This window comes from Parasteatoda tepidariorum, chromosome 4, assembly GCF_043381705.1.
Source record: "Parasteatoda tepidariorum isolate YZ-2023 chromosome 4, CAS_Ptep_4.0, whole genome shotgun sequence".
Taxonomy (NCBI): domain Eukaryota; kingdom Metazoa; phylum Arthropoda; class Arachnida; order Araneae; family Theridiidae; genus Parasteatoda; species Parasteatoda tepidariorum.
The window spans coordinates 2,659,409-2,671,123 of NC_092207.1; the positions used below are offsets into that span (position 1 = coordinate 2,659,409).

Genomic DNA, 11,715 nt, shown 5'->3' on the forward strand with positions numbered 1-11,715 from the left:
ATTGGTATGGAAATATTTCTGAGACTACCTTTACAAATAAGTATCAACAAAGCAGCTATGTTCATTGCTAAAAATCAATCGACATCTGATCGTAATAAAACATATTATTTAAATTGTAGTAAAAGTATTTTTATTTAACGCACAGTCAACCTAAAATTTGTTGAATTCAAATAAATCCCAAAATATTGTAGCTGACTTCTCAACAAAAAACAAAGTAACTACTAATTTGAGAATTGGTATAAGTTTTATAGAATAATTGTGCAATAGTTTTTTTTTAATATATATACATATATATATTCCATGTGATATTTTCTTATTTTGTATGATTATATTTTATTATTTCTGAAGTGGTTTTTGGTAGTTTAAAGTTCGTTTCTTAACACGATAAGTAAATGGGTATTATATAGTTTTGTTTCAAACCTTTAGCTACCTGTGGGAGTTGTTTTTTTTTTTAAAAAAAAAAATAACAAGTGCCTTATGAATGTGATATTTTTTTTACCTTGCATATTTATTTTATTTCTCACATAAATATGTATGAATTATTCTCAAGCCTGGGTTAGGAGAAGCTTTAATTGTATGTAATTTACACCCAAAAATTTATAAGGATGACAAGATAGTGTATGGTCAATGCCACATGAGGTTTTTGTCTTGCGTATATCTGTAAATTTTTATTTTGTCGGCAAAGGTATGTAAATAAATAAAAAGGTAAATATGTTGTTTTCTTGTCTTCAAATTTAATGCTAAATGTGCATAGAATACTTGTTTTAACTCAGTCATTTAAATTGTTTCTTTATTTTACTGAGTAATGTTTTCATTTCAGAATTTCAAGCGACAGTCTCATTTAGCTCTTGAACTGATGTGTCATGTAGTTGCCAATGGTGACTTATCTTGTAATTCACTTTTCACGCTTTGCAACAATTTGTGGCTTTTAGCTCATCGCCACGGATACTGTGACACCAAGTTTGCTGTATGTATTTTTTTATTATTATTATTTTAACTTCTTGATTAAAATCAGTGTGATTTAAATTATAATTATTAAATATATCAATTAAGTCTGAAGCAAAAATAGTGCAATTATGTTCAAAGCAAGGGATCGTTCAAATGTTGTGCCACAATTGTGTAGCTGACCACTCTTACTTAATCACCCTGTTCAGTATGCATGGGAAAACACACTTCAAGTGAATAAAAGATGGTAAAAATAATGAATGTTAAAATTTGTCTTCTGCATATTCATCTTATATTGTTTCCACTGTTTCTATTTTTCAATGCTGCAAAAATAGCTGTTGACTTCTGATTCAATGTTTATTGATGGCGCTGCTTAATTATGTAATGTATAACTTAGAACAAGCATCACTTTCTTTTTCACACCTCGTCTTTTCTCCATGTTGTTAAGAGCACTAGCAACTTATACCAATTATGTTTACAGGGTTGCTACAGGCGACTATTTTCGGCTTGAGGCGACTTTTTTTTGCCTGAAAAGGCTAAAAACAACTGTTTTCAGGAAAAGGAGACTATTGGGAGACTTTTCTGTACTCCTAGCTACGTTTTTTAGCATAAATTGGGTTTACAACCTGCGGCTTGCAGGAGCTTCTTAACACAATGAAATTTTTTTTTCTTAAAGAATATAAAAATTTGTACATTTGAGTAATCACTTTTTAATGCGCTCAATTTGCACGGATTCCATCGCAAGTCTATTTTGTTTCTTGATCCCCTTTTCAACGGTTATTGCTTCAAAATTCTGCACAATTTTGAAAAACCCAATTTTTTATACAATATTACAATGCATGAATTTCGCATAGACACTTTTCACAATATATATATATTTGCTAAATCAATTATTAGTAAGAGAGAAAAATTTTTAGAAAAAGTATGTTTTTAAATGAAAAGTATTTTTCGGAATGAATTCTAGTAACTTTCTGCAAATATACTAATTTTTTTTATGTATAAATGTAGTGCTGGAACGTTTATACAAAAATTATCATATTTGCCACCAACTTGGCTAAATGGATCATGGTTATATGACAATTAAGCAGGGTTTGTGATTTTTTTGATTTAAATCAGATTTTTTTTTTATTCAAATACACTGTGAGAACTTTAATTTATGGTTGAAAAAACTTTATAAATGTTTAATCAAAATTCAATTAATGTTAAAACTATATAATAACAATATTTTAAAAGCTCCAACTTACTAAAATAATTTTTCATTGTAATACATAGCTTTGAATTGAGCAACCATTTTGAAACAAATGCATGATTGAAATTTAAAGACTAGATGAACTATTGAATTTAAAGAATACTTCAGGGATCTGTCTGGGTTTTCCTGAAAGGTACCTATTTTGTTAAAATTTAGACATAATTTGTGAAAATTAAAAATTATATTAAAAAATCAACACAATTATGGTAAAAATATGGATTTATTGTTTCTTACAAAACACAAAAAAAAAACGAATTTTAAGAAAAAAGTATTTTGTGAAATTATTTTACAGTTTTTCCTAAAGTTAAATTTGTGAAGGTACCGCTAAACGGTAGTAAATTTGGCTTGGACAGATCCCTGTACTTTAACTACTAAAACAAAGTTTCAATTAGCAAACCATATTTTAATTTAAAATTGTGATTTCTTCTTTTTTTTCTCTTGATTTTCAAAATGACAAAATAAATGTTACAGATTGTGTTTATAAATGTAGTCATTCATCGAAAAATAAATAAATATTTAATCTATATATTTTTATATTAAAATATTCATTTTTAATTCTATATTAAAATAGATAAGTTGGCTAAAAAAAAATCTTAAAAATCTATGTACTCATTTGAATTTTTTTTTCACAAAATTCTTTGTAGAAAATCAGATAATGTCAAAGATACTGTAAACATATTATGAGAAAAAATACCAGTTAATAATCCTACTGCTTCAAATAAACTTTGAAAGGGAAGAATGGCACTATATCAAGAAAAAATATCTGAATTCATCAGTTTTTTTTTTTGGCATATTAGGGAAAATTTTTTTTAATATAACCTCAAGCTTCAGAAATATATTTTTTCCACCAATAATATAATGTAGATTTTCACACTTTTTCATTCAAAAGGTAGAATTTTAAGTAACATTATTAGCATTATTTTTTGAAAAAAATTCATGTTTATTAATTACTTTCTACAGCTATCAAGTCTATATTACAACAGCATTAAATGTTTACTTTAATCTGTACTTTCAATCTCAAGAATCAAGAGATTNTTTTTTTTTTTTTTTTTTTTTTTTTTTTTTTTTTTTTTTTTTTTTTTTTTGGCATATTAGGGGAAATTTTTTTTTAATATAACCTCAAGCTTCAGAAATATATTTTTTCCACCAATAATATAATGTAGATTTTAATTCCACACTTTTTTATTCAAAAGGTAGAATTTTAAATAACATTATTAGCATTATTTTTGAAAAAAATTCATGTTTATTAATTACTTTCTACAGCTACCAAGTCTATATTACAACAGCATTAAATGTTTACTTTAATGTGTACTTTCAATCTCAAGAATCAAAAGATTTTTAAAAATGTAATTTCAAATGTGTTGGAATTTAACACACACCAATAAAGAAAGTAATGTCATTAACTAAAATTAATTAATGCAGCAATTTATTTAAAATAAATTTTAAAACTGAGAAAAGAAAATAATAAAAGTATCAGTAATTTAAAACACTGTTTTTTAACTTTTAAAATCAATATATACATAAAAAAAGAAATTAGTTGATTTAAATCAATGATTTTTAAAAAAAAAATAATTTGATTTAAATCAACAAACCCTGCAATTAAGTCATAAAAATGTTAGTCAATATTAATGAAAAATTTTTGTACTTATTTAGGCAACTATTTTCATGCTTTAGGCTACTAAAAGCAACTATTTTGTTCATTTTTTTTCTGTGGCTACCCTGTGTTTGTTTAAGAATTAACACATATTTTAAAAGGCACTCTGAACATGCTAATGCCTCAAATTTTTGAGCAAGTCAACAGCTATTCATGCAGTATTGAAGAATCGAAACAGTGAAGAAAAATTAGAAGAAAATGCACAAGGGGAAAGTGAGCATTCATTATATGTGCTATCTTTTATTCTCTTGAAATGTGTGTTTTCTCACACATTATGAGATTGAAATATCTCACTTAATAGGATATCAACAAAAATTGTTTCCTAAACTGTTAATAACTTTTTTTGGCGAACAATAAATATAAAACAATTAGTAGACAAAAAAAAATCTTCTTTTTTCTTCCTACGGCAGGCACTGAACTTTCGTTCTTCACCTCGAAAGATACTGAAAGTGTTGCTTATTTAACGTTACCCAGTGGGCACCTGTGAACCTAAGTCACAGAGGCGAGCAACAGTACCCACGCCACACTGCTGCAGATATCTGTTCATTGGGTGGACCACATTCAACAACAGAGAGGGAGACAATTTATTTTAATACAATGGGCAAGATTTTTTTGATAGTATGAAATCTTACCGATTGTATTAAAATAAATTCTAGTCAATAAGTAGAAAATTGTGTTCATTGTATAAAAAATAAAATTTCTGAAATTCCGAAAGAATTCAAATACAGAACTCCCCTTGATTTAGTTCATAGTGACATTTGTGGTTCAATACAAATAGCTAGTATCAGTAGTAAATAAAAATGGCACAAAGCTTGACAGACATTGATCGCCAACTGGATTCTTGGTATATATTTGACATTGCAACAAAGAAAGCAATCTTGGGATGTCAAATTACATAAACGTAGCACCAATATACAAATTCTTTTTGTCATACATCAAATTTATTCTTCATAGCATTAGCTGTATGCGGCACATTGTGCTATCTCGTTGAAATCGTAAATCTTCAATATTGATGTCCTGGCCAAAATAATTTGAGACGCTCAATTTTCCTCCTAATTCAAAAGAAACAAGGTTCTACAAAAGTGTCATAAATTTACAGATCATAACCCACAAGTAGGCTGCATAGCGCTATTCCATAGACGCTTGAGACGCTTGATATCAGGCAATACTGTTTCCCTATTTTTGGGAGAAATAAAAGAACAATCCTGAACAAGGTTGCTATTTGGAAATTGTATGACAAATATATTTATTTTGCAATCTTTATGTGTGTGATTTTTTTAACATGAACTATTTCTTGATATTTCTCTCTTTTGAGTGAATAGTTTGTCCTTTTTGAAACATTTTGCTGGAAAAACATTAATTTTTTACTTTAAAATATATTTAATTTGATAGAGTTAAAAGGTTTAATAGAATTCACTGTTTGCATTTGGCACGCATTAAGGGTTGTCTCAATTTCAAGCGTGGAGATGTTTCTCCTCTTACTCCCGCTTCGAAATTAACTCAGCGTCCGAGGAGATGGAGCCAACTCTTGGTGAACGAACTGTACTAACATACAGTGGTGGCCAAAAGGGTGGACATTTTTTTAAAGTTTCATGTTTTTCAACTTTGTGTGCTTGTAGGATATATTAGTTTTCACTTAAATGCAAACGTTTATATATAAAATTGAAGGTAATTTAATATAGAATTTAATAACAAAAACAGAATTAAAATATCTGTATTACAAAAAAAGTTATGCTCATTTTAGTAGAACAAACAAACGCAAATCGTTTTGAGTAAGGACGTGTTTTGTAATAAAAGCGTACTAGCCAATCACAAACACTGTTCTTAGGACCAATCAAATGTCTGTAATTATAGTTTAGGTTATTTGAATGGTGAAAGAGTTCTTGTTGTGGAAATATTTTGCGGAATGATGCATACTAGTACAATTAAATAGATTATTGCTGTTTTTGAATATTTAAAGTCCTTTTTTTCATTAAACTAAATTTAAACAATGTCATCAACAAGAAGAACTAATTGGTCATCTACAAAGAGAAGCCGAATTGTCATATTGAGAGAATAGCCTCTCTTATGCTGAAATTGCAAGACAAGTTGGTGGTTCAGTGACTTGTTCTGGTGTACGAAAGTTCTGTTTGCGTTATGAAAAAACGAAACCAGTGGAAAATAAAGCCAAATCAGGCCGAAAAAAATGCACAAGTGCTACTACCGATAGAAAAATTAAAAGGCTATGCCTTCAAGATAGAAAAATTTCATCAGATGCCATTAGATGTGAAATGAATGCAGCGGGTATTGCAGTAAGTTCAAGAACAATAAGAAGAAGGTTATCAGGATTTGGACTACAAGCTAGAATTCCAAGGAAAAAACCATATTTAAATCAAAAGCAACGCGAAAAACGAGTTAAGTGGGCAAAAGAACACATTAAATGGTCAGAAAATCAATGGAAGCAAGTAATCTGGAGCGATGAGAGTAAAATATCGCTCTTTGGTAGTGATGGTAGAAAATACGTGAGACGTAGAGTAGGTGAAGCACTTCATCCTGATTGCATTGAAGCAACTACAAAAAACCCAACAAATGTCATGATTTGGGCATGTATGTCTGCAGATGGTGTGGGCCGAATTCAAGTGATTGATGGCATCCTGAATGCCAAAAAATACATCGAAACTGTCCTGAAACCAAAATTGATACCTTCCATCAGGGATCTCTTCCCCAACAACGCACCATTTATTTTTCAGCAGGATTCAGCTCCATGCCACACAGCAAAAGTATGCAAAGCATGGTTTCAAAATAAAGGCATAGATATATTACCATGGCCAGGAAACAGCCCTGATCTCAATCCAATTGAAAATTTGTGGCGGCGTTTGAAAATTCTTGTACGAAAAAAACGTCCATCCAATAAAAGACAACTAAGTGAAGCTATAATTGATTCTTAGAACCATGTGATTACGAAAGATGAACTCCAAACACTCGTTCACTCGATGAAAAGACGCTGTGAAGCTGTCTTGAAAAATAAGGGTTATCCTACTAAGTATTGATTGTGTAAGTATCACTTTAAAAAAATGCAAATCTAAGATAGATCTTACTATTAGTTGCATAACTTTTTTTTCTAATACTGCACACAAAGTTGAAAAACATGAAACTTTCAAAAAATATCCTCACTTTTGGCCACCACTCTATATAAAGATCTTTTACAAAATTGGTGGACTGCACAACAAAAACGGCTAGGAACCGCTACTTAAAATTGAGCGTAACATTGTTAATATGCTTAACACTAGTGGGTTTTTCTCACAAAAATATTGGCAATTTTATTTGTTAATTGTTTACCTGTACCCATTACATGTACCCATTATACACATTGACCTCACAATAATATTGTTATAAAATGAAGTTGGTTTTTTTAATTATTATGTTTGATTCTGTTTTTGAAGTTTATTATAATTTGACAATTTTCCACTTGCTTGTATTTTAAATTATTAAATATCTGCTTTTTATGATTTTTTTTTCAGGAGAACTGCTTAGCCTACGTTAAAATGAGAGGCTCAAATCTAGGAAATGCTTACCAATCTTTAGCCTCAAAACTTCAAGTGCCAACTCAAGTGTAATTATTGATGAGTGCTCTGAAGAATAATTGATTGTAAATGACTGCAAAAATCTTGGACATAAGCTGTTATTCACTGATAAAATAGCTAAGATATACAGAATTAAGGAAGGAAAAAAAATTACATTTGGGTCACCTTGTTAATTATAAATTTAAAATGTAAATATGATTTAAATGATTCTGTAAGTTTTTTTTTTTTTTATGTTTATAGAATAAAATTGTATATTTCGTATTTCCAGCTTTTACTATAGATTTTTTATATATATATATATATATATATACAGTCAAACCTGTTTATCTCGAATCACACAAGAAAGGCAAACAATTTGAGATAGAAGAGGTTTTGAACAGGTACTTTAAAAAATTAAATTTAATAAAGAAATTCTATTAAAAGTGCTTTAATTGTTTTTATTAGAAAAAAATAGGCATTTCTTTAAATTAATTATACCACATACGTTTAACACTGAAAATAATTTTTCAAAGATTTTTTACGTTTAACCTTATTTGTTTCTATTATTTTTGTAAGGTTAGAAAGAGCGCAAATCTCTCATAACCAACATTTTCCTGAAGTTCAAGAATAATCTATAAACATTCTACAATTTTTTCTACCCCTTTTGCATTCACTTTTGGTTCATCAATAACAAAATGATCTTCAGCTTCTTCATCTGATATTCCTTTGACATTATCTATGATTTCCGCACCTGTCCAATTGTGAAAATCTTCAAAATCGGTGTCAGCATTAAATCCAGATTTTATTGCATTCCATTCTGCCACTGCATTATCAGTGTCAACAGTTTCTTCTTCTTTACTGATACATTCAACCTCTTGTACAGTCCACACACAAAAAAAAAAAAAAAAACTAATCACCCTGACTAACATTTGTTCTAATGATCGGATTTTCACGAACTAAGTGTCAATCTTAATGATTCCTGGGGATGACCTCAAATATGCTTATTAATTAGTGCTAACTATTAATTAAGTTACAACATCAGATACAAAAACGTACTTTCTCTGAATAAACATGTATTTTTTTTTACATATTTGGAATCTAGTCCCTTGAATTAGGGGGGGTAGACAAAATTTCAAAAAAATTGGGTAGCAATAAAGGTTTATATATTTGGCGAAAGCACAGAAAACCGCCAAAAAAAGTCGCCAGCGCAAATAAATATTTTAAGATAACCCATTGACTAATTCAAAAGAGGAATGCTTAATTTTACTAGGTTGCTAGGCAACCAAGATTTGACTGTAAAAAAATTGAAATAATGTTCTGTAATTGTTTATAGAAAATATCTCGAAGTTTCTAGGCAATAGACAATTTTTAAGCTGATTTCTGTCAAAAAGCAAAATAAAATTTATTTTAATCTCCTTTGAAAAGAAAATTTGAATCGATTTATAAATTATTTATGATTTTCTAAGTTTTTAGAATTTAAATACATGAACTTTTTATCCGATATTATCTAGATTATGTTGTGTTTGCTATATTTATTCGAGGATTTTGTACTAAAATCAAATTAACATAACTTATTATAGCTATATGCAAAATTTTAGGGATAATCATTTTTACAGCTTTAATCGAGTCTTCTAGGCAAGAAAGTGTGAAGAAAAAAAAGTGCTTGAAAAATAAAATGTAGATTGTGTAGTAATTCTAATGAACATTCACAAGGTTTTCTATAATTTACGATATTTCTTTTTTCTATAACTCAAGGAATTGCTGAATGTTTAGTGGCATTTTAAAAAGATTGAAATATGTTATGTTTAAGAATAAGATATTGAAATAATATGTTGCAAATTGTAGGATTCATTGTTTAAAAAATCGCTTCATTCTACTAGATATTTAGGTTACATCGTTTCCTTTGGATAAAGATGATTAGCAAATAGCATCCTCATGTTTCGATACATTCTGAAACTTATACGTTCGCAAATTCACCATAAAATGTCGCACAGCATATTCTTCAATTACGATAAGCTACATTTACCACCAAATACTGCTACTATGGTTATTTTTGTTTTCTTATATATATCTGATGCTCTCTTTTTAAACAGAGCTCGTAAGATCCTTAAGATACTGAAATGGGGGCACAAAAACTTAAAAGATAAAATATTTAATTTCATTAACTCAAAATATCTGGTCTCGAAATTTTAATTTTAAAGTTAAATATAACTTTTATAATATTGATGCTCTTACATTTTTAAAGACCACATAAATCCTACTAAAATATAGAAATGCATATGTTTACTTTAACGAGTGTAAAATCCGTATCAAAATAATGATCAAGACCCAAATGTAAAACAGTATAATTGATGATAAAAACTCAACTGGCTTCAAAAAATATGAAGAGGAAAGTAAAAGTTGACATGTTTCGAGCGTTCAAATATAATCGCCCATTCTCAAGACTTGTCAGGCTTGAATAACTGGTGACTTTTATTATTGGACCCTCAAAACATGTCTACTTTTATTATCATCTATTATTTTTTAAATCAATGAAGTTTTTATATTTTCGATTCAGTTTCTTGGGATTATCTATTTAGTTACACAACATATTAAATTATTTCACTCGATATTAAAATAAGTTTTACATAAGTTATAGGCGCAGGATCTTACATTGAAAAAATAATAATTCACTACTTTGTAAAAAAAATCAATGCAGTACATTTTTGTTTTTGCTGCAACCCTTAACATTTTAATTTAAGACATAAAAAATTTCCGTTTACAATTGAAATTTCAAAAGTCGAATGTGAAAATATAATGTCCCCTAGCACCAGGAATTGAAATTAAATAGTTACAAGGACAATTATTTCAAACAAGTTAGCGTTTCCGTCTGTTTGAAAAGGTATTTTTTATATATTGATTCCGAAGTTTATTCTACATATTTTAGGGTATACTTTCGGAGTATTTAGATCGAGTTTATTTTTACGCCCTTATTTGCTTAAAATTAATCCCTGGATCCCTTAAAAGCTTGCTTATGTTTTCCTAAAACATCTAGATAATTGCTTGTTTAAGACAACTGTGACTAACCGACAAATGCATGGTTCTGGAAATATATGATATTTTATAAAAGAACAAAAAGCCTAGGGTCGTAAAGCCCAGGGCAATTTAAAGAAGTCAAAGGAAGGAAATTTTCCCGTGGTGTAAAAGGAGATGCCTATATTTTGAGGGGTCAGATAACTGTCTCGGTTGGTGATCTGCAGGTGTTGAGAGTCAAGGAATGCTTTAAAATATATGTCAGTGAAGGATGCATTTTATTACACCAGGGAAGGGTAAAAGAGAGGCAACTATTTTAGTTTCCTAAACGCTTGCTTTATTTTTTTATGCTGAGCCCTTCTTTTGGTTAAATTTTAATTTTTTCTTAATAAATTAGAAATTGTCATATGTGGAAGAAAATTCAAACAAAACAGACGTATTTGTCTCGGTTGGGGGGGGGGAGTTTTATTTTATTTTTTTATTTGAAAAGTAGCTTCAAAGGGTGAAAAAAATAGTAGTTTCTTTTTCTGAAACTGCTAACTCTATTTTATAAACAAAAATTACTTTATTGTAGTGAATGTCAATGTTTCAGAAAGAATGACGCTCATCAATTAAATTTACGAGGAAAATAAAGTTTGCTACTTGAAAAATAGCTTAAAAGTAGAAAAAAATGAATTAAATAGTAATTTTACTTTATTTTCGTGAATGTCTGAATTACAGAAGAAGCAAAGTACTTTCTTAGCTCCCTCGTTTTTATTTAAGAGGAAAATAAATTTTTCTACTTGGAAAATATCTTTAAATTTGCTTTTCCTTAAAAAAAAATTTAAGCAGATTTCTCTTTTTTATTTGGAGGAAAATTAAGTTTTCTATTTGGAAAATAACTTAAATGTTGAAAAAAATAGCTTTTTTCTCTTTCTGAATGTACTAATTCTACTAGAACTTACTTTTGAGAATGTCTAAATTTCAGAAGGGGTGAAGCACTTCTTTACAATTTTGAAACAAAATAAAGTTTTCTACCCTCAAAAAATAGAGTGAAAATAAAGATATTTTTCCACTTTCACTTTACTTTCCCAAATTTCAAAAGGCACCTTATTTGCCCATTCAAGTTAATTTCAGAACAACATAAAGTTTCTAAACTTCATAGCTTCAAAACTGCCTTTCCGTTCCTCTTTTCTGCGAAGCGTTTTTGCTCTTTTGAGGAAGGGAAATAATTCTCGGAAAGAGTCTTTCACCCTATGTTAAAGTCGATTGTAACTACGAAAAAGAAGATTTTAGCAAATCTTCACACAATCTCTTTCATATATATATATAAA

At 28.8% G+C, this 11,715-nt stretch overlaps 1 protein-coding gene across 3 annotated transcripts in view; it reads left to right on the plus strand.

Annotated features, from left to right (window-relative positions):
- LOC107439581 (VPS35 endosomal protein-sorting factor-like) overlaps positions 1 to 7,672 on the plus strand; it is a 53,890-nt gene extending 46,218 nt beyond the window's left edge. For all 3 annotated transcript variants that reach the window (XM_071180441.1, XM_043052609.2, XM_043052611.2), the window contains exons 24-25: positions 821 to 967; positions 7,349 to 7,672. In XM_071180441.1, coding sequence (XP_071036542.1) covers positions 821 to 967; positions 7,349 to 7,444 — 243 coding nt within the window. In that variant the 3' untranslated portion in view covers positions 7,445 to 7,672. The remainder of the gene's footprint in view (positions 1 to 820; positions 968 to 7,348) is intronic.
- Positions 7,673 to 11,715: the final 4,043 nt, after the last annotated feature.